The following is a 27,815-nucleotide window of genomic DNA, read 5'->3' as shown; positions in this document are numbered from 1 at the left end:
TAAATACATATGGATCAATAACAGGTATACTGCCATCTAGTGGTATAAAGGTGAACCGTTTACTCTGCGGTGGAAATATAAATATAATAACAGCAACAACTCTGCACAGAAACATTACTTTGATCTATATTAGGAAATGTGTTGCATCAAACAATGCAACGATTAAGTGAGAAGGTGATTATTGCTGTGTACATGAATATTAAACTTCCCGTCGTCACCACTGTCGCTAACATATCCAGGTTTAATTATTTATTCTTTATATTGACTAATTAATATTCTTCTAACGTTACCCTGCTATGTGTTTGCATCGTTAAAATATCCCGGTTTAATTCTTTATTCTTTATATTGACTAATTAATATTCTTCTAACGTTAATACGAATATGTATCACTGGCTTTTATTTTGACTTTCATTTTAAGCACTTCCGTTCTGTCGTTTTTGGTTTCAGACGGCAGAAACGAAATACGGAGGTGTTATTCCGTTTTTCCGTTTTTGGTTTCAGACGGAAAACGAAAAAACCACGTGATTTCCGTATTCCGTATTTGGAATGAAACGAAAAAACAAACTAACAAAACGTACACGGACCAAGAAGTGTTTTTCCGTTTTGGGCTTGAAACAGAAAACGAAGAAACCACGTTATTTCCGTATTCCGTATTTTAAATGAAACGGCAAAAAAACGATCAAAACGTACACGGGCACAAAACATACACGGACCTGTGTTACATCCACCGATGCGCTCACATGCTGCAATGTGATTGGCTAAATGTTTTCATTTGCGGCCCGCCCCTCTGAATAAGCTCTTGCAGCTGCACACAAGTCTGGGGGGAAAATAGGAGAGCGGAGGAGGTGCTAGCATAATGCAATGAGTTGGAGCTGGGTTGTTTTGAGGAGTTTAAAGTTGTTCATTTCAGCTAAATCTATTATTGGCTGACCATCAAGGCGTTGTGTTTACTTGGAACTACACAACGTCGGAAGAAATGTAGGGACTTTTTATCCGCTTTAGTCGTTGCCTCACGATGGAGGAACCTGCAACAAGGCAAGTGGGAAAACCGTGACTCGCTAGCTCACTTAACTTACCGTTAAAGTTAAATATTGTTGACGTTGTCCTGATTATTCAATACTATTTCAGAGCTGATAGTTGTTTTCGGCATATGGGGTGACATATATACCAAGTACGTTAAGTTTAAACAGGGCAACTTTTGGGTGAAATGAGATTGACATTAACGTTCCTCTTCACAGAGAGTTGGAGATGTCCCTGTCAGACGGTAACGTCACCTCGGACGACGATATGCCCTTAACGTTACCCACAGATGGCAGCCTCAGTGGAAGCTTCCGAAAGGTGAGACACCTGGAGACACACGCACATGCACACACCGTTGTATTTATGTGGTAAACACGAGGATAGGGTCTGATGGGGTCCTTGAGATCCCCCATCGGTCCTAGGTGGCTTCATAACATCAACTGTAACTTTAACTGTGAACTTTGGATATTATACATCCTGATACCATTATGTAGTCCCTCCATCTTTTGTTCTCTACAGTGATAATTAGTTGAAATAAATAAAATAACACAACAATATTTACCCTGGATCCTTAGCCAGACAATAAAATCACCTCACCCTTATTATTATTATTATTATTTATTTCACTAACATCTAATGGTGTCTCAATATGCCGGTGTTATCGGTTGTGTTTGCCTGAGTTTGGAGATACCAGCACCTGACACCAAATGGAACATTTGCAAAACATAACAGGAAAGTGTCTTTCAAGAAACGCTTTCCTGCTTCCTCTGGATAATCCACAAACCTCACTGTTAACTGTTTTCATTGAGTCTATTTGATCAGTAGATAGTTGACAGTGTTGACAGGGAAGTCTGTGGATTACACGACTTGTAGAGAAGGGTGCATTAAAGCTGACATGTTAAATGTCAAGTGTTTTTAGCAATGGAAATATCATTTTGATAACCTCCTTTTGTATTACGGGTGCATCGGAAACCACAGAGGAGTTCTCGCAACATGCAGTCAAATCATAAATGATACTGTGGGTTTTTTTGAAAAGTGAAACCTGATTTGCATCTGCACTTGTGTTCACACTGATATCATATTATGACTAGTATACGTGCAGGGTAGCAGGCAGCATTGATGGCATTTTTACACAGGATATAAAATCCCTGGTTTGAATGAGGCATACATGGTTGGAGAAAATGAATGTTTACATACATGGTGGCCTTAAGCAAGCCACTTCACCTTCTGCTGCTTGAGTGGCTAGAAGACTGTGCTTGAAGCAGCAATTCACAATTGTACATATCTGCGTCGATGAAAAACAATGTGTGTGCTTAGAGAAAGTCACCTGGACATGGAGGGTTTTTTGACATGTTTCTTTAGGCTTTGTCTGCACTGATGTTGAGCAACTTCCATCCTGCTGCCCTCCTGGTGGTTGAGCAGAGGTGGGAGCTTGGCCAGGATCCTAATCCACACAGGCACTCTGAGGATTACTTGACGTGCGCATGCTAAACAAACACCTTAACTGTGTGAGAGGGAACGAGAAAGATAAAGGGGGGGGGGAAAGAGGGTGAGATAATAAAGAAACATCCGTGTACAAATAAGCTGACGGAAGGAGGATTCAGTGTATTTAGTGTACGGCTGCTCCATCTGTCATATTGCTGTACATGTGTTAACCTTTTCACTTTGAAACAGTGGTGCATCGTTTGATAGATTGCTGGTTTAGTAAACAGACGGGTAACAATCAGCTGTTCTGGTGTTGTTGGCAACATGCCTGTTGAAGCGAGACTTAAGAGGCCTTTAAATCTTCAGACAGACCCACAGCTCTGACATATCACCGGCTTGTTTTTCTGTTCAACATATTATCCTTCTGAGAAGAAGGTTCTCTCCCTGTCTTGCCATGCCAAGTTATTCACCATGTTGAGCATCCTCAAGGATGTCCTCGCCTGAGCTCCCTCAGCTCTGACACGCCCTTCGACACACCCATCATCTGTGGCAGGCTGTGCTCTCTAGCGTAGACCTTTTGTTCTAAAGTGAGCCTCTCTGCCCCTGCTGTACAGTACTGCCACCATACAAGCTTAACAAAGAACATGCTATAGTTACTGTTGGGTTGTAATAGTTTATTTTGATAACATCTGCAGAGGTCTTATGTTTTAAATTAATACATATAGAAAGATATTATAATAGAAAATATTAGGGAGAATATTGTTATTAATATATTATGAAGCATAGGGGTAATGTTTACCCTATGCAAATGTAAATGGCAAGAATTAATGTATATTGCGTGAGAGTGACTGTACGTTAGTATTATAGATTGACGAAGCCGGTTGAATTCCGTGAAGTGACTTACAATAACAAGGGACTTTTATTGTGACAGTGACTTTAATGCGGACAATAACAAGACGGGACTCTTATTGTGAAAATACTTGTTTAGCGACTTGGCCGGAAGTGACGTTTTGACCGGGGCCAGTGACATTCGACCCCTCCATTGTTCTAGCGGAACTTTGAACCAATCACGAGGCTGGGCTCACCTTTGAGAGTGAGGATTGGCTGATTTTGAGTATAAGACTCTGGGGTTTAGAGTTAGCTGGTCTCTTCTACAGGTATCCCCGAGGCCGGAAGGCTGAGGGGGCGGAGGAGCCGGGAATCGATTTACGTGAGGCCTTGAATGTTTGTTCTACACTTCCTGCCATTAAATGTTGATAACTTATTTCACGCGCGTCCGGAAGCCTGTTTTCCATCATTTGCGAAGTGCCCAGTTTCAGAACTACCTTATATTACCGATGGTTAAAGAAAGTGTCAAGACCACGTTATTTTTGGCCTTGTCATTTATTTCTGACAGCAAAACAGCAGTTTTTACATCACCTATGTCCCTTTTCCCCCACACGTAGTGTGTATATGCAGGCTTTTTTACAACACCTGCGGAAAAAAGACGATTGACAACTTCCCCCTTGCCATTCATGTCTGTATAAATTGCCAGTAGACTGGTACGCCTTTTTGCCCCGTAAGATTTGGCTTTTTGGATGTCGACCCTGGGCACCTGAAGTAGAAACATACCTCATCTCTTCAATGCTTTAAAATAGACAGATCTGCTGCTGTCATTCATCAAGTCCTCAGTCCATCACTTCTCTTGACGGCTCTATTTCTTCACGTTCTCTGCAGGGATGTGATCCTTTCGCCCAGACCCAGCGCAGTAAACTGCAGCACCGGCGAGCTCGCATCAACCAGCAGATCAACAAGGAGATGCGCATGAGAGCTGGAGCAGAGAACCTCTTCAGGTGAGGCTCTTTTCTTTTTCCTCTCCAGAATATTCTGTCAAGTCAAAGTTTCATTGTAGTTTCATCTGTTGAGGGACTCAAATAGGTTTTTCAAGCAGATTAATATTGTTGGAAATAATTTAAGATGTGTGATTCTTAACTTGTTTTGTGTAGTTTAATTTGCCTGCTTTACTTGTTATCAGTTATTTTCTTTTGAAAGCGCTAACTTCCTCCTCCATCAGCTTGTCCGCTCTAAGATGTGATTATAAATGCTATTCTTGTCTCCGCTGTGTCGGTGGCTCTTTTGTTAGCTTGTTGGCTCAGTCACATTTGTGGTGGTGTCCTGTGATGGGAAAAGGTCAGAGATCACTCCCCACACACACACACACACACACACACACACACACACACGCCCCAGCACCACCCAGTTTTATGGCTCTGTTTGTGTTCACTGTGTCTGTCTGCATGTTTGTGTCTCTCCTCTGCTGTATTCCTACTAATATTTAATTGTACAAATATTTTTTCTGCTCGAACACAAATGATGACCCAACTGAACTGTACTGTGTGTCTTTCACACAATTATGTTGATTTATAGAAATTAGGGAAATGGAGAACAAAAAAACATCAAAGTATTCTATCTGAGAACATTCGCGTCATTTTGATCCAGCTTCTGTCCACGTCTCGCTGCCTTTGCTTTCTCCCTCTGACTATTTCTCAGTCTCTGCATTTGTGTTGTCCACTTAGAGCTGGATTATAACAGAGGCTGAACATTTAATATATGTGCATACATTTGGTCTACACTTTTGTTGTGGTCGCTGTGAGAACATTTACAGCAGGATTAGTCCACTGTGCACAACTCTCTGAAAGCACACTCCTTTACTCATTAAGATTCAATTTGGGAGGAGGAGGAGGAGGAGGAGGAGGAGGAGGAGGAGGAGGAGGAGGAGGAGGAGGAGGAGGAGGAGGAGGAGGAGGAGGAGGAACTTAAGTAAAGCAATGAGCTACTTTCTACCTCCTTAGTAGTGCCATGTCAGAATATAATAAGATCATCATGGAAAACCACAGTGTTTTTGATTAAAAGACAACGAAGGTTGCCTCTTAATATTACCCCACGACTGGTTTGCCAACAACTAATTAAGTTTCATGAAATATATTTTTTAAGAACCACTTATTATGTCCTTCGTTGTTTAGTCTACATACATCTCCAGAGTCCTCATCTTCAAACCGATTTTTTTTTCTGAATAATGCTGCAGAAAACAAAACATGCATACAACTAGAGCCAAGATTATTTGTTGATTCCTTGATGAGTCTAGCAACGTCAAATCAATTGACAACTTTTTAGACCTTCGGATTTAAATAAATTGTTCAAGCAAAACCGACATTACCTTTTTGTTGCTGTTGAAAAAATACAACAATGCACTGCTTTTCTTGGTCCTATGTGATAGTGAACTGAATATATTTGGATTTAAACTACTGCTTAGATCTTAATTTGCAAGCCCATGTTGCTACCCATGTTTAAATGAATCTATAATCTTTGATCTAATTGTTTGCTGTGCCACCTGTGCAGTCTTTGTGACCCTTGGTCATGGAATGATGTTCAGTCTTATTCTAGAGTCCCTCCTCTTGTTAGTCATTTCCAAACAAAGGTTGTTACATGTTTTAACCACAAACTGTGCAATAGTTTCGCTTTATTGTGTGTATGAAATGGACGTGCATTTGACGTTGAACTTTTCTGTCCTGGGGACCAATTTGCCCATTGCAAAAGATGTTTTTTTTCTTCGTAGATTTGATCTTTTTAATAAAGCACAAAAAAAAGTTTATTTTAGTTTATGTTGTGTTTATCTATTATTCAACTAATCAGAGCTATTAGGGCGATTGGAGTAATTCTGTAATGGCTGGTGCTTTAGTTTTTCTTTCCCCCAAACTAAATTATTTCACTGGATTTAGGCTGTTATCCTAAAAGGTGATGACTCGGTTCCGGGGAAATAAAACAAGCGCTCCTGCCCTTTCTATAGGGACGATGGGTCACAGAGACAAAGAGGACCCCCCCCCCCCCGCGCCCACAGCCTGCCGGCCTGTAATCAGCCGGCTTTGTGTCCGCCTCCTGGCCTGCGCTCATGCAGAGATTCCCAACAGAGCCCCGGCAGAACTCATCCCCCACTTATTTGTCTGGCACCGTCGGCCCTTTTTTTCCCATCCTCCCCCTTTCCGGTCAACTGGAATAGTCGACGCACACAAAACGTCTCGCTTTCGCTTCATACACTGAAACTTGTGGAACTAGGTTGTGGCATGAGTGCTTGTGGGTGGGGGGAGGGGGGGGGAATGCTAATTACCGATGAGAGCGGTATTAACTCTTCAGGGTTTGTGATTGGCTGCTGAAGACCTCACGCTGTCCTGCAAGCTGCGTTTCTCTGAGGGAATTCAGTTGATGGACAGTTACTCGTTTAATCCTGATCTTCTTATCAGCTGGTTTGGTTTCTAAAATATCACCAAAAACTTGTTTTTGACACTTCACGCCTTCACTCACAGAAAGAAAGCAAACCCCCCCTCGTCCCCTTAAAAGCTGCAGAATTTTGTTTGTGCAAGTCGGGATGCGTGAAGGGGATATTTGGCAGCCCATTTAAGTGTGTGTGTGTGTGTGTGTGTGTGTAATAAAGATAGATGAGGGTAGAGTGGTTAAACTAGACGTGAATCCTTATTTACAGGAACTCAAAGGTGAGCGAGTTCGATCATGTGTTAAAGGTCACAACTCTCCACCAGTCACTGACTCTGAAATGCTGTTCTTGGAATAATCTGCCTCATAAGATAAGATGTTGTGTAGCAGTTACAGTAGAGAGTAAGAAATACATATATATTCTAACGAAAGATGCAAGTTTAGAAATATCAATGAGCAGAAAATACACACTAAAAAATACACAACTTAGACCAGCTTAAAGGTAAGGATCACACGTTAATCATATCTCATGCTGCTAGGAAGTCTGTATACAATATATCATGTCTCATTTATATTTACTGTACAAACATATGTAGCCTTTTTCTTTTATAATCAATGTGATTTGATAACGTGAACCCAATTCTATGAAAGGACGGATTTACGAAAATGTCGAAAAAAGCTGCGCTATCCATCTTGATGTTTTCGTCTGTCATTCTTTTGCAAATTGACGTGAGCATCTGAGTTGATCAGCATACTTACATATGTTAAACGCTGTGACAAAGAGTGAAATTAAAAGAAAAATGGTTTAACTGTTTAAATATACAATGTGTTTTATTTAGGGTGAACAGAGCCTCGTGTGTCCGGCCAGAATTAAAGTGATGCTACTAATTTAAAGGAGTAGTTTGTCCACACAGGTCACATGATATCTACTCCCTTTCATGCTAGTTTCGACACACGTGACCTTTAAGTGAACAGCAGGTTATGATGCAAATATGTGCCCAAAAATGTATAGAAAAGAACTCTAAGAAATGCAATGAACAGGAAGTGGTTTTGATGAAAAGCAAAGATTCTGTGATGAAGATGTTGGATAACTGTACATATTAATCATCAGCCCTTAACTGTATTATTTGTCTATGACTCAAAACAAAGCCACACCTTGCCATTTATTTCAATAAGTCATAGTCTGCCTTTGACAGCTTAATGTTTGTCTTTCCTCCCCAAAATCTTCCACCTGGTGATGCAGCGAATGACTCATTCAGCACAGATACGGTTCATCTTTCTTTTTTTACCAGATAAAACTGAGAGACCAAAATGAGGAAAGCTGTATCAGTGATTCCAATATGTAGATTTTATTTGGGCTGCCCGACCAAAAGAATTTCCTATTTTTTGTTTCTTCCCTCTTAAAATGTCGTAACAAGTCTGCTGGAATGCTGCATTCATGTGCAAAGTATCAGTCGCCTTGTAAGTCTGTTAATCACAATCGTTTTTAGTGATCCGGTCCTCTTTGTGCTCTTGACAACTGTGTCTCATATATAATATCATTGAGCCTGTAACATGTTTGGTTTGGACTAAAGGGTTGGGTTGGATTGAGGGGGGGAGGGGTCCTTAGTATTTGTTTGGGGGCTTCCAGGCAACCTAGTGATGCCTCCGACTTCCAGGAACATTGTGTGTTAAACCTCAGACTCCCCAGACGTGTGAGCTGGCTCCTCCTGGGATTGGAGCGGGGAGTGAAAAGACTTGAAGTGAATGAAAAGAGTGTGCATGGAGAAGAAGGTGGAGACATGAGATAGCTGCATACATTTAAGACTTTTTTTTTGAATGAAAAATACACCGCACCTTGTGTTTAGTGTGTCATGATTGCGTCATTATTGTCCATTATTTACACCTGCTTATCGGTTTTTTTCAAGGTGGCATGCGTTATCTGTGATGTTAAGCTGTCTGTTGAAGCCGGCATCTGTAGCACCCTGAAATATGTTATGTCATATATCTTACCGATTTAATACAGTGTCAATTTTTTATAATTTACTTTAAATGTGTGTTTAAGTTGATTAATGTGTTGTTCTATGTTTGCATCACCTGTGCACATACTAACTGTGACTAACTTGTTGTCCCTTTGTAAGAGAGCACTGTCTCTTTAAGAGAGAGGTGTGTGAAGGGCAGGAGCGGTTTTTTGCTTGTTTTAACCGGGAACTTGTTGAATAAAATTTGCTTTCTGAACGGGTCATTTTAAGGTTGCAACACATCCTCAAATATTTTGTATGACCAACAAACTTCTCCGTCAATTTCTAATGACGGAGAATAAAGCAAATCTTCAGGTTCTGCAAAGAGCTCATTTAAGATTAATGTTGGGCCAAATTTAAGGATATCACTTTAGGAGGGGAAGGCGTCTGTGGTGTTTGTGACTGAACCTTCTCCTGCTCGATGGCACACTTGCCCTTTTGAAGCAATTGGCACATTGACTTGGGAGTGAAGTCGAAATAAACTCCGTCTCACATTGGAAATGCAAGTCTTTCATCGTGTGTTGTATGTTGGTGTTAAATGAAGGATGGTAATCGATGTGCGTGTTAAATTCTGCAGGGCAACAACCAACAACAAGGTGAAGGAGACGGTGGCTCTGGAGCTCAGCTTTGTCAACTCCAACCTACAGCTGCTCAAAGAGGAGCTGGAGGAGCTCAACAGCAACATGGAGGTCTACCAGACAGACAGGTAGAGAGCTCTGAGACACACACACACACACACACACACAGGTGTTTCTCATTGGATTACATAAGATCTCTAACCCACTAAGGGGATCCGGGGACATGCTCCAGTGGAAGAAAATGTTGTACATTTTAAAGGTAAATGCATGAATCTGTTTCACTTAGAGGGCAAAACTATAGCCATATTTGGACACCCATATTTTATATATATATATAAACAAATGTTATGCAGAACATTGACATCATACCAAGACGATAATATCAATACATAAGTGGTCGTTAATTTCTATATGAGTTCCTAGTACTACGAGTTTGAGAGGTGCTCTTTCTTTCACCCCGGGCCTACTTGAGGCCAACGAGAGCCTGCCCACCCATTGAATAACCCAAACTATTAATAGTTATGGGAAAACTATGGTGGGATTAAATCGATTATAGTGACACACGCACGCACACACTATATCATGGCTTATTTACCCATGTCCCAATTATTATTTGTCCCGTGAATTCCAGGTCACTCTCATTCATCTAATGAGCATTATAATTGGTGAAAACAAACATTCATTACATGTTGGTATTCACACTGTGCATTGTGTGTATCTGGACTTCTGTCTTTGTGGGGACACATTTACACTGTAAGCTTTGAGAGGAAGGGCTTTTTGTCAAGTTAGCATTTTTTTACAATTCCTCAAAGGGCAATTTGTATGTTAATATTTAGTTTAGGTTAGAACTAATTTCCATCAAACTTAAGTTAAGGGGCTAGGACATTACAAGTATAGTAGCCAAGTATGAGCGTGTATGTGTGTGTGTGTGTGTGTGCGTGTGTGTACAGCCCTTTACAGCCAGCAGACTTTTCTCTCTGCGGGGTCATGGGAAAGATAAATCCCCTGATTAGAGGGTCATTAATGGCCGTGTGTGCGCATTTCAGTTCATTGTGAATGGGGGGGGGGGGGGACTTTGGGGGATTGTTACTTGGCTTTAGCTTTGTCTATTAGCAGGATGAGCCTGCTGTGTTTAAAGACTGGCAGATGGCAGCGCTGACTTCACTGTGCCTATTACCTGCACCTGTGTATGATGTTGGTGTTTACATGGCGTAATCTGTGAAAGATTACACACATGCAGTTCACGTGCAATAATTACAGTTTTCTTCACAGTGAGGCTATCAACGTTCCCATGATCCCACTAGGATTAAAAGAAACCAAAGAGGTGGACTTCGCAGTTTCTATCCAGGTGAAGAAGACATCCCATATTTCACCTCCCTTCATTTATTTTAATTATCAAGTTTCCTTTTCTTTGAGAAAAAAACCCCTTTTCCGAGTAAAACATTGCATGTTGTATTCAGAAAATACAGAGGAGGAACATCGTTATGCTTGTTAATAAAGCTGTGTTTCAGATTTGACGTTTCAAAATGAAAACAACAGACGTCAAGATGACTGCTTTGTTTATTGTGACCAATACTGAACTGAAAATGTCTTTCCTTGTGTGACAAATGTGCAATCCATCACAAATGTGTCCGATATAGATGACTTGTGTCAAAGCTTGATTTTACAACTTGCGAAGATTTCATATTGTGTGAAGGCGCTACAATAAAGACACTGCCAGTGACTTCTAGTGAAGCATTCTTGATTAATGTCACATCTCTCTCGTTTTATATGTTTATTTAAAAGGTTGCTATGGGTCACTGAAAGTAGAATCCTCTGCAATCTATCTGAATATTAGAGAATACCTCATGTCATTATGTAACGGTCTGCCTCCCCTCACAGGACTTCATCTGTGAGCACTACGGAGAGGAGAGCTCTCTCTACGACAAGGAGCTCAAAGAGCTTATGGAGCTCAGACAGGTATATAAACACACACGTACAAATAAGTCCAAAACCAATCTTGATTGATTTCAAATCGGTTTCCTCTCAAGGATGGTTGTAGAAAATCAGTGCAAAACTGCTTGAGAGTTCAAGCCGTTATGTCGGACCCTTGCATTGTCTTTGAAGTTAAGTGCTTATGGCGTCTTATGTACATTTGTGTGTGTTTTGTTGTTTGACTCAGGCCATGCGTACACCCAGTCGTAACCAGGCCGGGCTGGAGCTACTCATGGAGTACTACAACCAGCTGTACTACCTGGACCAGCGCTTCTTCCCCCTACACAGGAACCTGGGTGTGCACTTCCACTGGTAGGACATGAGCACTTTTTAATGTGACAGCCTCGAGGTTATTGAGTCCTGCAGTGCAAGTACCGAGGCCCGGCTGTGTAGAGAGAAGATGACAAGTGGACGTTTGATTACTTTGTTAGTCTGCTATATTTTGTGCGGAATTCTGATTGAACGCAATAGTTTCTGAGCTGGACATCCTTACATAAACACAAGCAGCGCTGTGATTGGTCCGGCTGAAATGCTCTGCCGGGCCTGGGCTGCGTTACTTTGTGCATGTGTGTTATGGGGCTGTCGATCGATAGTTGATGTCACGTTCTTTATCCGTTCAGAGGTTACCTTTTTTTAAAGAATTGTAATGTAGGGCAACACTGAATTGTGTTTAACATTCGCAGCTTCTCTTGAATGGACTTCTGTCGTCATATTTTAGGATGTCATCAACATTAGAAAAATGGGGAAAATATGATTTTGTGTTATTGTGGTTATATAAATGTAATTGATTGTGCGAGACCGTCTTGATAGTACAGGTCCATGCCTCCCCTTGTGTCTTTTCACCTCAAATGCCAATGTTATGAATGAAGCCTAAAACTATTTGGTACAGCTCATGTTCAGTCTATCTCGTTTTGCTGCTTAAATAAAGTGCTTGGCGCTCGCTTCAGCAAAAAGCTTCTCCTCTGGCAAAGTTCCCACTGCTGGTCAAAAATGATGCGCGTCTCCCGAGCTGAGTGGAGTCCAACGGGCTCCGGTGAGCGCTACTTGTGCTTTCGAGTCTTCATGCAAGTCGGATCTTCAATACGCTGCTAGCTGTAGAAGGCTAATGCTGGATGCAGAACTGTTATTATGTTAAAGAAGAATGTCATGAAAACGCCAGAGTATTGTATGTCCGTAAAAAATTTCATTCGAATTGAAAATGAATGCCTTAAAAAAAGAAGTAAATGTCCTCCTCCTTCTCTGCCTCTAGGTACGACTCCCTGACGGGCGTCCCGTCGTCCCAGCGTACGCTGGCCTTTGAAAAGGGAAGTGTGTTGTTCAACATCGGCGCCCTGTACACGCAGATCGGTGCACGGCAAGACCGCTCTGCAACAGCTGGCATAGACCGAGCAATAGATGCCTTCCAGAGAGCTGCAGGTAATGAAACGGCACATACTTGCCTGACAGTTATATTCGCCTTATTAAGTGATTATGTGCGAATCTAAAGTTAGGATGTCCAAAAATGCGAAAAGCATCGCATTTGATCAAAAACAGCCGTCTGTTCAAGTTATCCACGAAAACATTCACTTCTTCTTTTTTTTTTATCGGCAAGGGCAGCAACTATTTGTTTCCCACATCTTTTAATGCATCCATCGCCTTCTTCAATTAATACATTGTTTATACGATTCAATGTAAAATACAAATAGTTGTGACTTTTTGTACAGGGAAATCTTTTTTTTTTGTCTCAAAAAACTTAATGAGGTTAAATTGTTTATGATCTAAAATCCTAAATATCCGAAGAAGAGATCAGTGAAGGTTTGACATCTTATAATGACAAAAGCCTGCGAATGAAGTAATTGATGAAGTGACTTTTGAATACATGCGTTTCTCTCTCTTTTTGCACGTTCTTTTCTAGGTGCATTTAATTACCTGAAAGAGAATTTCTCCAACGCTCCCAGTTTGGACATGAGCGGCCCGTCGCTCTGCATGCTGGTGCGTCTGATGGTTTCCCAGGTGCAGGAGTGTGTGTTCGAGCGAGTCACACTCGCCACTCGGGACACACACTTCACTTCGCAACTCCGCCGGGCGCAGGAGGCCGCGCGGGTGAGTTCACGCGTCGCGGCTTGTGCGGCTTGTCGCTGCTTGTTGTGAAACCATTCTCGCTCGTGTGTCCCGTAGGTGTCGGACGTCTATTTGCTCGTGCAGCAGACCATGACTCAGCCTCTGATGAAGGACTACGTGCCGTTTTCTTGGGCCTCCATGGTTCAAGTCAAATCGGAACACTTCCGGGCCCTCTCGCACTACTACGCCGCTGTTGCACTCTGCGATCACACGCGTAAGCCCCACCAAACTACGGCGGAAACACTTCGTTCGGCCTTTTCCGTGGCCGTTCACATCGCTGCTAACTGTGCAGACGCATTCTCTAGTTTTAATGTGAACGGTCTCCACTTGCACTTTTAACAAGAATGAAGAGGACACTGAGGCCGTGTGCAAAGAGTCATGCTTTGAGCTGAAAGCAAAATAAACAAATGGCATTAAATATAAATGGAGACGGACACAAATAAATTCTGGATCAGCTTTTGAAGTGCAGACATTACCCAGTTCACTAGGTGACATTTGGCTTGTGTATATATTGTGTTTCCTCTATATATTTAGTATTTAGTATTGTTATTGTGTTTTATTTTGATCTTTTATTAATGCTCTAATGTGCACATGATGCTGTGGGACAAATGAAGTATCTAAAAAAAAATACAATAAAATGTCATCTAATCTAAAGACTAAGTATTACCTGCTTCTGCAGTGTAAATGAGACAAAGTACCTTTTAGAAATGGGAGGGTAGGTTTTGAATGACTTTCCCTAAACAGTCACCCCTTACCAAAAACAGTCATTTGTGTACTCTATCCACACGCATTAACGTCAAGGCTCTTGTCCTGTAGTGTCTGCTGAGGAGGAGGAGGAGGAGGAGGAGGAGGAGGAGGAGTGTGATGAGGAAGCAGAGAAGGCTTTCCTCCAGCTCTATGTCAGCAGCCCTGCAGGGCCACCACTCGGCCAGCTTTTACGAGACCCCGAAAAAAGAAGAAAGCTTGGTGAGTTCATGGCATATGTTTCTATGTAGTCCTGATGTACAGCAGTGATGATACGATATGTGAAACGGAGAAAGACAGATTTAAAAAAAAAAAAAGATTTGGTTGATTTGATCTACCGAGTATGCCATGAGGTAAAAGTAGTATCAACACGTTCTTGTAAGACTGTCTGCCTTCATCCACGTCTGCAGGTAAAGCTCACCTGCGGCGCGCCGTAATCCGACACGAGGAAGCCATGCGTGTCCACGGCCTGTGTAAGATCCTGAGGAAGATGGACATCCTGCAGGACGTGCTGTCGATAACACACAAACGCTCTCTGGACAAGTACTCTGAGCTGGACCGAGAGGACGACTTCGACGAAACCGCAGAGGCCCCAGAGATACAATGTAAGCATCAGTTTGAAGCCATTTCACCAAAGAATCATATTATTAGGACAGTAAGTGATTGTGGTTTGTTCTGTTGTCCTACAGCTCAAACCCATCAGAAACCCGACATCACTCCAACCAACTTCTCTACAGTCCAAGTCACTGATATCTTCCAGAGACTGGTAAGATATCGGTCACATTATTGGAACAGTCGGCAGCAACTGCTGGTACCTGAGTTGAAGATGACTTTTTTTTTGTGCTGCAGGGGCCTCTGTCAGTGTTTTGTGCCCGGGCTCGCTGGGGTCCGGTACGTGTGATCGGCCTGCAGAAGAGAGAAGATGGGATGGGTCTCACGCTCAGAGGAGACTCGCCCGTCCTGGTGGCCGGAGTTGTGCCTGGAGGCTGTGCAGCAGTAAGAGAAACTCCACTGACCTCTATGTGCACCAGTTCCAGCAGGCCGGCTTCTACAGCCTGTTAAATATGAGATGAGAGAAACAGCATCATAACAATTTAAGCAATGCATGCGCGTTAAAAAGCTTCAACAACAACTCATTTCTGACCACTAGAGGATATAATGGAGACACAAATGAATCTCATGTAATTAATAGTGAAGTTGGAGCTGCACCACAAGTTGTTCTCGTAGTTGACCGGCATGTGTGGATTATTGGTTGCAGAATTTGCATTTGAAAGTGCATTGCTCATTTCTTAAACCCGTTTTGTGGTTCATTCATGACTTTTACTCATTTCACGTGTGTGGCATAGGAGGCGGGACTAAGGGAAGGAGACTACATCGTAGCAGTGGACGGACAGGACTGTAAATGGGCCAAACATGCCGAGGTGGTTCAAATGCTAAAGAGCTGTAGCGAGAGAGGAGTGGAGCTCAGTGTGGTCACTTTGCAGTCGCATGATACACAGGTGAGTGAGTGAGTGTGATGTCCGTGATGTCCTTGGCTGCTGTTTCAATGTATGCGTGCTTACCTGTGAAGTGACTAAGACATTACTTGTGTGTGTGTGTGTGTGTGTGTGTGCAGCTGGAGAGGAGGGCCATCTTGCTGTCCCACCGCAGCGATAAGGAAAACACTCGGCAGCGGCTCACGGGTGGAGCTAAGGGCCAGAGCTCCGCCTCCTTGTTGAACTGGAACAGGAAGAAGACGAGGGAAGGCGACGGGGTCACTAAGAGGCTCGGAAGCACTTTCAGTTTGTCGTTTGGAAGCATCCGAGACACTGAGGCCATGTACTGAGACATGGCTGCAGAGGAACCACTCAGGGAATCACAGCAGTGGAGCGCGAGGTACGATCAGGACCGCCTTCAGATGAAACATCCGGAAGGAGCCAAAAACAAAACAAATCAAAAATGCACACCGTTTGTCCAGTAACATTATTCCTGCCGTCTTTTTATTGCTACAGCCCAGTCCAGTGTCTTGCAACTGTGTTGGCTCAGAAAATATGTGATGAACAAACATAGCATGTAGAGCACCTTCTATCATGTAGGTTTTTAAAATACACGAGTGAAGGCCTTACTATGGCTGCCATGGTCATTTCAGAGTTGAGCAATCCCACGCCTGAGGACCGCTATGTTCTGCCTTGGAGACCGGAGGTGCGTTGAGACAGAACGCAAACATGATTTTAGATCCTGAGACTCGAGAACACGCTGTTGGTCCTGCATGATGAACAAAAAGAAAAAGTGCAGTGATTTCACTGATACAATTAGAATTTTTGATTTTTGATTTGCATCCATCACCACTCGGAGTTCTCTGTGAAACAGACGGTCAAAGAATAATTTTGAGTATTACTGAACTTCATTGAAGTTTTTTCAGCAAACTACTGACACTAACATAAAAAAACAGCTGGGGACAAGTAAATAAGTAAAGTAACCCAGGGCTAACAGCAGATTAACATTTACACTTGAAAGCAAACCTAGAATGTAGGTCTTAACAACACACCCAGCTCCTTGACTTAATTTTTTTTACATTGACATTACTATACATATGTATTGTGTAAAGTTGAGAGGGTTAAGCAGAATTAAAAGGTTCCATATTTCTTGTGTCTTATATTTTTCTTAAGAGGTCTCTGAGGTCACAGAATACTGTAACAGTCCTGTTCAACCATTTAGGATCAGTTGATACTGACAGTATCACTGATACTTTAATGATTATGGTATTGGATGTTCTTGGAGGAATGTTTTAGTTGTCATTTATAGATGATTAAAAAAGCACTTCAGTGGTTTTGATCCATCGTTTTGTAGTTTTGGTACTTTCATGCACTGTGAATATTGAAAAGGACAAACAATGTAGTTCTGACTTGATGTCTCGATAATGATCATGCGAGAGGTTGGGAGTTCAAAGAATAAATAATAAAATGTGATGCTGGGAGACCCTGCAGGAAAAGCATATGGTATCCAAAACGGTCCATTCTTTTCAAAAGGAGTTTTGTATTGTCTTGTATCTATTGTGTCCTCAATGGTTTCTGAGAACGGTCCATTCACTGTACTGTATGTTAGTCAGCCAATATTAGAAAACAATAGATGATGTTTGTGGGGTTTTTCTTCTTTTAAATACTGTTTGTACAAATCTGATATAACTAGAATTGTAGCACATTACTGTTTGGTCCAGCAAAAAATTAAATAATGCTGTGTTTTCTTTCTTCTTTATGTACAATGTGTGTGCCACGGTGGTCCATTGTGATGAGTACAGAACGCTGAAGAGGAAAACACAAGGATTTCTCATGTTTTGTCTTCACATGATTACAACATAATTGTTCTGTGATGAAAGGTTTAGCGATTCCAAAAAGATTGTAACGGAGCAGGGTTTTTTGTATTCCCAGTCAATAAATGCATGTTTGGATGCAAAGTGACGTACTGGTTTCCTCTTCAGCTTTCTGTACTATGTATTTGTGTGAGTTAGTAAACGTGTGTTTCGCCTGTTGGGAAGAGGAATATTTTTTCCTTCCATTTGTGTTTGTCGACTGAATCTCTGACCATCCCTTAATGACTGCATTTGGGGATTTGCACAGTATTTTTTTTTCCATGTATGAATACAATAAAAGTGAATGAGCTACGATCAGTTTGACTCTGCCCGCTCACTAATGACTACCTCACAATTATAGCACACATAATAGAATATGCATCTGTTGTAAGTCAACTCTACGATGCCAAACTGCATTTCCCAAAACAAATAATCAGAGAACAAATTATTTTAATGCCAACGTGCAGAGACCATCCACACTCTGTTGCCCTATGATGGACATCTAATGGTGTCTGAAAAACAACTTCATCCTCCTACTTGTTCCACGGATGAACTAAATATATGTGAAGCGACAAAAAAAAATTTAAGTTTGCAAGTTGTTGAAAAGGTCTCAGTTGGCTGATGCTGCAGTTGTATCCAATCTAAGAGCTCAACTGTGGTGTCTTGTCTGGTTGCACGTACACACACTTCCAGGGCGGCGGCCTCAGGCACCACAGAGACGGTACCCAATTCTTCATCCTCAGCTTGACACATCTAGGCTTTGGATTGACACTGGAGACACTGCTGCAGGCTGAATAAAGCCTACAGGACTCTCCGAACAAGTTGATGCCCCCCAGTGGTAGCATCAATTAAGACACCAGGCAGCATCACTGCTCAAGATGTTTGATGGAAACACGACCAGCAGACAGCAGACTTTTTAAAACTTAGACTGTTTGTAGAGTGAGATGCCGGTTCACGCGGCTTGTCTAAAGCTTTAGTCGTGGTTGTGAGTTCTGCTTCTGGGTCCATGTTGTGTTACCAGAACACTACGTGTGTGAGCCGGCATCTAACCGGTTCACACACGTAGTGTTACCAGAACACTACATGTCCTCCAGCTCGCCTGACAAACTGAAGAGAGACATTTTTCCTCCTCTAGGTCACAGGAAGGCGAGCGTGTTTATTGTCCTCCAGCTCGCCTGAAGAACTGAACGATTCTTTTCCGCAAAGAGAGTTTTTTGGGCTTTTGGACCACTCTTATCTCCTCCAGGCTGCTTTTGATTTCGCTCATGGCCTGGAGAAGATGGCCCTTTTCTTTTTGCCACTGGAGCTGTTGACCGTTGGATTGAGTCAATGACTCGGTCAGCGCAGCCTGCAGCTGATTGCTCGTCTCTCTTTGGTGAGCCAAGTTCATTTCTGCGTCTTCCTGGCTCTTCTTCAGTAACAGAAGGGTCTGGGCCAGGTTGATTTCAAGCTCCCACTGGCTCTCCTTTTGCAGCTGAAGGGCCTCCTCCAACTGCTTTAATATGTGGTCGGTAGGTCACTGATCTCTTCAACTTTCTTGAGGCGAGACTCCTTCTGGAGAGCCTCATTTAGTTTGGCATCCGTTTCTAAAAGCTCCACTTGACCTCTCAGAATCGCATTCTCTTTGGAGAGGAGCTGGCTGGTGCCCTCGTCTACCTCCTCTTCGACGTCCTTTATGGGTTCTGTATTACTGTATTAAACAAATATATGAAGTGAACAATTTACAGACTAGATAAATTATGCTTCAGTAAAGTTTAAGAGCTAATACAATTTAGCTAGCTTGTATTATCTTGTACACTTTACATTTTAGCTATCCACTTCGTGAGTCTGAACCTGAGTGTCTTTACTGGTTCAGACGTATTAGCAATACAATAACTATAAAATAAGTATGTATCACGCAGATTGCCTCACTTCAAAGTTCGATATAATATTTTATACGGTTGGATTATTGATACTGATTCATAAACATGTGAGCTAGCTGTATTTAAATGTAGCATGCTGTGCAGTTGAAAGCAATTTAACACGTCCTATGTATTGTTGGGTATCATTGTTCACTCTTTAAAATGCTTTATGTTTTATAAAAGTAATGCGTAGTTGTGGAAAATGTAAAATGTTTCTCTGCAAAGTGTAGCTGTCATAAGTGTACTGAAGTCCAGGATCAGCAGCCCTGCTCCTCCTTCATCCTCTTGTATTATACATTTAGAATGTGTAATAGATCTACTTTCCCTTCCCGATGTAGATAATGTGTAAAAAGAAGTGTAATCTTAAAGATCACTGCCGTCACATCACAGATCACAAAGAAGCTGGCCGGCCACTGCAGGGGACAGCTCTCTGGGTGACCTCCATCGGCAATGAGGTCGCCAAGATACTGAACAGTGTCCTGACGGTGCAGGAGCGGCCGGGACTGGACGTGATGGTCTCCGGAGTGTCTGTTGGATGGGTACCCTAGAACTCGCAGGAATACAGGACTGGTACCTCTGTAGTATCCTTAAGAGAGGCAGCGGCCCCCGAGGGCCACCAGTATGTACGATTCCCGTCAACATACTGTAGCCTTGTGTCCGGGTGGAGTTGGCCGAACTTCACGTTGATCCACATCTCCGGTGGATGACGAATCTCAAAAAACGTGCACGGGTTCTTATTTTCTCCTCCTCCCCCTTTAAGGTGGTGGAGGAGTCTGAGTCGCTTGCTCCTTGACCCCGAGCCAATGAGCGGTTCAATTGTGTTTAGATTAGAATACATAATAGAATATAGAATAGATAGGTAGGTATTCCTTTATAAGTCCCACTGTGGGGAAATTTCAAAATCCCAAAAGTTTAGAATGAATTATTTTGTATGTGTTGCATCTTCAAATTCACTCTGATTCTTCTTTCAGTTTTGTAAATCACGCTTTGGTGGCTCAGTCGGCCTCACTAAAGCCACATTTAGTGGCTAGGAGGACCCCCAGCCCTTCTCCTCCTCCTCCTTAGGAGGCTAATTGACACCATCTTGTGTTGGCTTGAGACTTTTGTATAAAAAGACACACAATAGGCTGTTTTCAAGATGAAGAAGAAAAAAAAAGTGTTGCAAATACAAAGATTTGGAAGATAATTTATTAATTGTACAGGATAACTACTACACAAATAAAGTCCTTCTGGTAGAGTCTAACATTTATTTATTTATCATATAACTGATGAATACCTCATTATTGTCTTGTATGCACAGTGAGGGTGTGTAGCAGATGTCAAGATGATCACGTCCGAGACAGAGTTCATGAGAAGCTACTGATCCTCTCTTAAATATATATTTTTGCCTAAATCACAGCCGCTGCTCCCCGGTCTGAAGGACAGGTGTATCCTCGTGGGAAGTGCCGAGCGAAGAAGCATACGTCGCTGTCACTTTAAAACGAACACAAACGGGTTCCTGGGAATCCGACTGCAGGCGAGCTCGTCGATCCCCCGGGGGCCGCCGTCGACCCCAAGCCACTCTGCTCCAGCTCCGCTATCAACGACATGTGTTTGAAGGCTGCAGGGTGGTGGTTAAACGTCTCGACCAATCGGAATGTCTCCTGCCTCTGCATGCCGTAGAACAGCTGCACCTGATTAGCCAAGCACTGAGCCTGGTGGACAGTCTGGGAAGGAGAGATGTAGACGGGGTTAACGTGTGTGCAAAGTGTGAATCTTATAGTATGTAGACCAGGGGTGCTCACACATTTTCAGCACGCGAGCTACTTATAAAATGACCAAGTCAACATGATCTACCTACGGAGGGGGGGGGGGGAGATAAATGACATGCTGTTGTGTAGAGACGATCAACAACAGACGGCTGTTTAGTTTAATAAAAGAACAAAGACGCGCTATAGAGAAGGGGGGCGGGCCAATTTTTTTTAACGTCATGCGATCTACCAATACTACGCCGCGATCGACTGGTAGGTCGCGATCGACGTATTGAGCACCCCTGATGTAGACACTTCAACGTTACATCGGTTTCTGTATCGTTAAACAAGCCAGTCCAGAAGCGTGAACATCAACCTGCTCCCCTGTAGCCGCCCTCAAGGGTTTCCACAGAATACAGAAGCAACACCATGAAGAGCGCGTGGCCTTCATGTGTGGTTCCACGCAGGTAGAGGACTCACTATGAACTTGGGGTCCAGCTCAGCGGTCATGAGGACCACACCCTTTTCATCCTTCAGGTCTGGGTAGTGGTAGAGGATCAGCTGACTGGGAGCGTTCTCGCCCTGCATCTGGACACCAACAGGGAGACAACAACTGTAATTAACACCTCCAGAGTCGTCACAATGAAAAGGAAAAATAAATTCCTTTTGTTTGCTTACCTCGTCACGAGGGTGGTTAAATAAATTTGCAAACAATTCTACATTTCTGTTTTTTTCTGTCATTAATGAGAAATAAAATGAACATTTGGGATTTTAGCAAATGGCTGCAATGAAATAAAGAGTGAAAAATGTAAAGGTTTTGAATACTTTCCGTACCAATATATATATATATATAAATACACACACACACACACTACAACTACTACAACTCGACTACTGTATTCCAGACTTTAAAATATATAAACAGACACTTCTGCTTCCAAACCTAAAATGCAGTGTGTACAAAAGAAACCTGGAGATGTCAGACTGATACTTTCTACATCTTATTAGGTCCTTTGTAGAATGAAATAAAGAGTCCGTTGAATTTCTGAAAATATTTGATTTCCTTATCTCAGATGATAGTCGAGTTACAGACAATAACTACGGCTTAAAGTCTGAAATGAATTTGTTGCACATGCATCGTTGCGGCTGGTGTTCAGTGAAACGCGTCTCAACGGGGAGGAAGTGATCTCAATGGAGGGCGGTGCCGTTAGAAGCCCCCCCCCCCCGAGCGCCCGTCTTTCCCGGCAGCATGTGACGGTGCCGTGTGAGGAGGGTCACCTGGACGTTGATGAGGGAGGTGAAGTGGAGCTCGTGTCCGGACCACTGACCCAAGAAGAACTCGTAACCCTCCTTCTGAGGCAAAGCGTAGAGGAACTGACGAGAAGGAGAGAGAGGCCGGTTTAAAAACTATTTGGTTTGGCAGAATAAGCGACGCCTCACAAAACGAACCCTGATCTCACCATCTGGCACGACTTTGACCTGCTCAACATCAGCTCGTACATCGCCGTCTGCCACACAGAGGAGAGCGGTTATTAGATCACCAGATGAGCATCAGTGTGTGCATGGATGGATCTATAGGACTGCTATTGAAAATACTTCATTTATTTACAAGTGCCATTACATTTTATGTAATTTGATGTGCAACTGCACAATACAACTCAAGACAATTATATGTAGGGGGGTTGCTATTGGATTTGATTTAGCAACAGAAATTAATCACTTGTTCCAGAGCTCACGATGAAACTGTCCACCGAAGATGTAACATATGTCAAAAAAAAGGACAAACGGGCAGAAACAAACTCACTGGAGCACAACACATCACGGCTCTTTTGCAACACGAGGTACAAGTCACAGGGATTGGATTACTTATCGTTCAAGAAAAGCAGCCTCATTTTGGAAAATTCAAGCCGAGCATGGGACAGATGTCATCCAATCAGAAGACGGACATGGCATCGGGGAAATAAAGAATGTCGAGAAACTCCGTCTCCGGTGTTACACTCACCGGGATGACGGCGCTGATTGTGTCTTTGGTCGAATAATATTTCATCCAAAGCTGAGAGAAGCACACAAAAGAAGGTAAAAAAAATAAAAAGGCAGTTTAAAAATGGCTTTACGTGGCGTCAACGATCACAGGAAACAAGTCCGACCTCCACAGACTCACCTCAGCAACCTCCTCGCTCGTCTTGTCCCCGATCTGCTCCAGGTTGAGGATGGAGCCGAGTGTCTGAAGAACGACACATTTACAAAGTCTGTCACCAGAACCAAATTCATCATCATCATCATGAAAACATTTCACTTGGAAACCGTTCCAACGCTGAGCAGAATGAAAGCTAAACTTTTGCACGAGGAACATTTTTGGAGCGGGACGAAAGAGAAACAAAAAGCTACGGGAATCAGACCGAAACAGTCGATCGGTCAAATGAATGTGACAGTTCTGTTATCTTATTATTCAATTGAATAAAATAAAAGCCAAAGGTTCACTGGTTTCAGCTGCCCAAAATGTGACTGTTTGGTCCATCGTCTAAACACATTCGTGGTGTTAATTTTTTACTTGAACCATTAGTCAGAAACTGTTGTCATCATTGACATCATTTCTGATTTACATGTGTTGAGTTGTGCCGAGGCTTTTGGGATTACTTTGAGATCTATTGGATTTTCCTTATTATAAAAAATATAAATCAGTAAAAAGTAATCTGGACGAATCTTGAATGTGGCCCGAAAACACTGAAGAAATGGTGAAGTAAAAGCAACATGATGCAAGATAACGGCTGCTGGATCTGCCCACCTTGTTCTTTGTGAAACCTCCTGATGCTCCATCGCTGGCGGCCACCTTGTCCTTGTTCTCCAACTGCAAAGATTCCAACCACAGAAGCGACATCACGTTCAGAACTCCGGCAAAGGCAGAGGAAGGAATGGATCCAGAGACACATTTTCATTTCCAACTATTGAGGACATTTCAATGCACGCGGTTACCCGCTGAAGATGAAACGTTTTGAATAAAGGTTGGAAGACTTTCATTGGTTCAGTGATCTCACAATCTATCAAGATGATGGTGTTCTCTGCATTGAGCCGGGCTCATACCTCCCGCTCCATGAGCCTGACGAACTCCGCCTGCTTCGAGTGTCCCAGCACATCCTTCTTGGCCTCGTGCCGGTTCTCAATTCGGGTTTTGTACTCCTGCGGTTTGGCGCTGAGAACAAAGTCAGACCTCAGATCAGTGAAAGAGCAACTTTCAGAAGGATGAATCCGCTTTCATTTCCATGGAGGTGAAATGCGGCAAATATGTAACCTTGAGTACTTGTACTTTAGTTCGTGACTCCCAACGTTCCTCATAATGCTTTGGAAATGATTCACCATTCATCTAGTTTGTCATGTCACCTAACAACAAATGTCTGGTTTTAGATCGATGGATAATCTTGTTTACATTTCATAATACCATGAAATGCATTATTAATCTTTGCATCAAGGGTTATGGTATAAAAATGGGTTGCTTTCCTTAATTGTGTGCAGAAGTTTGATCTTCGTGTAACAGCAAAAGGGGGAACAACTCGGTCCACATTGTGAAGGAAGGAAACATTCAGCTTTCATTGAGAAATGCCAAACCGTTATTACCTCCGCCAAGGAGGCTCTGTTGTTTTCAGTGTGGACTGTTCGTCTGTCAGCAGTTTGAAAGGTGAAGTGTGGGCCATGGTAGAACCAATTAAAAGTTGGAAAGACTGAGTTTGGAAAATTCCAGTTCTCAGCTGCCTAAAAGCATTCATATCTATATTCAAAAAACATGGTGATGAAATATTCAGCCCAACAGGGGTAATCAATTACCGAGAGAGCAGGAAAGAGATCATCTTAGTTGTGTTGTTGCGGTTCAGAAGCCACACTCAAATCTCAGTGACACACAGGTGAGTTCCTAAAGAGTTCACGATTTTAAACAATATAATTGTTTAAGATGTTTATCAAATGCTTCTCAAAAGATTGTGTGATTCTCTCAGCTTTGAAACACTGGGAATTCAAAATATGTGGGTTTTGTTTGGTCAGACAAAAGGAACTTGACGTACATTTTGCACTATTTACTAGTTAATTTAGAGCCACTAATGATTAATTAAGGGAATAATCCAAATATTTAGTGAAAGCAAAAAGCCCCATCTGCAAAGCCATTATAACCCCATCACTTGTTTATCTTAAAAGAGGAACACCACCTCAACTATTTCAATATATATTTTTTTTGAGCCAATGTCTCTCAAAGCCTCTTTATCGTGACAATGAATGGGGGACTCATTTTGTTGGAGCACAGCACGTTATATTTTTAAACCCAAATGAGTATTTATAGAAGTCTTCTCAGTTCTCACTGATGAGGTGGGCATGTCAGGGGGAGGAGCCTAATCCATGTCTGTTTTATAACGGGAAGGGACGAGCTCATAATCCTCCATCCTCTCATACACCTGCGAATCAAAGGGTTTGATGTTAAATTCGGGATTCAATTGACGTTCAACTTCATCCCCAAGCTTCCGCAGAAGGTGCACGTTTTGTGAAACCCTTAAAATAGAAGCAATGAGGGAATATCAGATGTAAATGTTATAATTCCATGAGCAGATACATTGCTTGAGGGTTTAAATGTGAACCGAATATATTAGTATTACATTAGAATTTAGACTACATAATTTCTGATAGTCCAACTAGTATTTACAATTGTCAATAAACAAATTGCTTTTAAATAAAATAAGATTTGGCTTAAGATTCGGATATGGCTAACTCGGTTAGCTACTGACCTGCGCAGCCTCTGGATTTTCTCCTGGTACTTGCTAAAGTACGGGTTGTCGTCCAGTTCCGGCTCCTTCCGCACCGAGAAGGCGCGGAACTGCGATGGGACCATCCCGGGGATCAGCGTCGTGATACCGGTGGCCCTGACCGCTAACATCCCTCGGTACAAACATGCCATCTGTACAATGGCCGCCGCCATCTTTCCATCGCTTCCGTCCAGCATCTGTGGCGCTCCGACGGGAAACGGCTTCGAAACATTGGTTCCGACGAAAGCGACACATCATTTCATTACGTTAATTAGGACTGTAACCTCAGTTTGAATGTTTGTTTGTTTTCCTCATGAAAAATAAATGGTTTGCTTCTAATTAACTGAAGGGTTCTGATGAGCGAAGATAATATTTATTTATTCATCCCGAGGGAACCAGGAAAAACAGAAACAAAAGCATACAAAACACAAGGCCACATACTTTCTCTCACATATGTAATCACACTTTGTCTCATTTTCAGAATATGTTTCACTTTATGCATGACATAAAAGTGAATAATTAGCTACTTCAGACCTGCCACAGCTGTTTCGCATGTTGTCCTGCTATGTTGAGACCACTGGAGGTCACTATGTCTCTTCATTGAGAACTGAATATTTACACCAGCATGAAAGCTGCTCCTCGCTGATATCTGAACGCTGTGAATCACTGCAGTAATCTACCTCCACAAACACTGTTCGGATTGACAAATAAATAAATGAGCAGATAAGTAGGCTGCAGTAAACAATCTGCTCCAACTCTCCAGAGTCACTCACTGATGCACTCATCTTTTCCTCTGTGTGTGTGTGTGTGTGCGCGCACACTCACAGACACCATGCTGCCTTTAAGTTTCATGACGTGTGTGTTTCCCTGATGGCTGTCTGAGTGCTTCTGTGTTTACTTTCAACAACCAATCATTTTCAATCACTCATCAATAAACGAAGCAGCTGGGCGCTGTTCCCTATACATCTGGGTCATAGCAGTTGATGATAGGTAGCTGATGTGTGTGTGTGTGTGTGTTTTAATGTTTGCATACATGGCAACTCAGCACAGATATTATCATTGAATGTGTTACACAGAGATACATACAACGTAGGCTCAGTGTGAGTTTCTAATTCCAATGATGTAGCGGCATGTTAGTTATTTTGTGATTATAAAACTGCAGAATCATCAATGATCATTAGAAAAAAATTATTTAAAAAAAATGTAATTCAAAAATGTGTGGATCAGGACAAAGCATATCTAAATGTAGGCCTAGATTGTAATAGGAACGCATGACAAAGATGACATGACAAGCACATCACAGTCATGTTGATCAGCCATGTTCACATGATGACAGGAGACGGTTTCCTTTTCACTCACCATCACATGATGTATCGGGTGTGTTTCTGTTCTTAATACATATTGACCAGCTGGTAAATACGAACTAACAGTGTGAATGTTTTGCAAGCGGAAGGGGTTTTCTAGCACAGTGTTACCACATTTAAGTGGGTGTACTAGTTTAATGATCAACCAACTTTAACTACCAAGTGTTTTTAATTGTATTGTTTTTTTGTTTCCATCCACCAATTTCTATCATCTCTGTCAGGGATTATGCATTTGGTTGTTTACAAGTGTGTATATGTGTTTGTCCGCAGTTCATTTCTGCACACTACTGTAATAGTGTGTCTTCTTTTTTTATGCCCGAATATGGCTGTGTGATCAAGGCCCTCTCGTGGTTTTGGTCACCATTGTATTGACTGTGTAATACCCTCATGAACTGCAGACTTCTTACTTCTGTTAACCAAGCTGGTAAGTGATCAACACAAATGTATAACTATCGCTGCAGCGGGGACAAGTTGAACTGAGTGCTGTGACCATTATCACTGTAAAGAGAGTTGCTAAGCTGCGGTAATGTAACCCGTGCATTGTCTCTCTTTTATTCCACCACTGCCATGCATACACGCTGTTCCCGCCCACGTGTCTCCAGACTGACCCGGAGATCTGCACTCG

The 27,815-nt window shown here is 42.4% G+C and overlaps 2 protein-coding genes and 1 long non-coding RNA gene across 3 annotated transcripts; 2 read left to right on the top strand and 1 right to left on the bottom strand.

Moving 5' to 3' along the window:
• The first annotated feature begins 857 nt into the window (after window positions 1-857).
• Window positions 858-17,732, top strand: rhpn1 (rhophilin, Rho GTPase binding protein 1). Its single transcript, XM_056415199.1, has 16 exons — window positions 858-1,035; window positions 1,239-1,338; window positions 4,162-4,277; window positions 9,268-9,396; window positions 10,541-10,616; window positions 11,150-11,227; window positions 11,430-11,554; window positions 12,492-12,658; window positions 13,137-13,324; window positions 13,400-13,556; window positions 14,159-14,308; window positions 14,497-14,691; window positions 14,776-14,852; window positions 14,936-15,082; window positions 15,433-15,585; window positions 15,702-17,732. The coding sequence occupies exons 1-16, from the start codon at window positions 1,016-1,018 to the stop codon at window positions 15,909-15,911; spliced, it is 2,088 nt and encodes a 695-aa protein (XP_056271174.1). The 5' UTR covers window positions 858-1,015; the 3' UTR covers window positions 15,912-17,732.
• Window positions 17,733-18,491: 759 nt separating this feature from the next.
• Window positions 18,492-20,152, top strand: LOC130194372 (uncharacterized). The gene is made up of 2 exons (XR_008831831.1): window positions 18,492-18,789; window positions 19,706-20,152. It is a non-coding gene; the product is annotated as an uncharacterized LOC130194372 (long non-coding RNA).
• A 333-nt stretch (window positions 20,153-20,485) lies between these two features.
• Window positions 20,486-26,023, bottom strand: atpaf1 (ATP synthase mitochondrial F1 complex assembly factor 1). Its single transcript, XM_056415355.1, has 9 exons — window positions 25,809-26,023; window positions 24,127-24,235; window positions 23,831-23,893; window positions 23,207-23,269; window positions 23,048-23,098; window positions 22,506-22,553; window positions 22,324-22,419; window positions 21,526-21,633; window positions 20,486-21,021 (listed from the first exon to the last, which is right to left on the bottom strand). The coding sequence occupies exons 1-9, from the start codon at window positions 26,021-26,023 to the stop codon at window positions 20,791-20,793; spliced, it is 984 nt and encodes a 327-aa protein (XP_056271330.1). The 3' UTR covers window positions 20,486-20,790.
• Window positions 26,024-27,815: the final 1,792 nt, after the last annotated feature.

The sequence above is a fragment of the Pseudoliparis swirei genome, chromosome 5 (genome assembly GCF_029220125.1).
Source record: "Pseudoliparis swirei isolate HS2019 ecotype Mariana Trench chromosome 5, NWPU_hadal_v1, whole genome shotgun sequence".
NCBI classification, from domain to species: Eukaryota; Metazoa; Chordata; class Actinopteri; order Perciformes; family Liparidae; genus Pseudoliparis; species Pseudoliparis swirei.
This window is presented reverse-complemented; position numbering and strand designations above follow the sequence as displayed.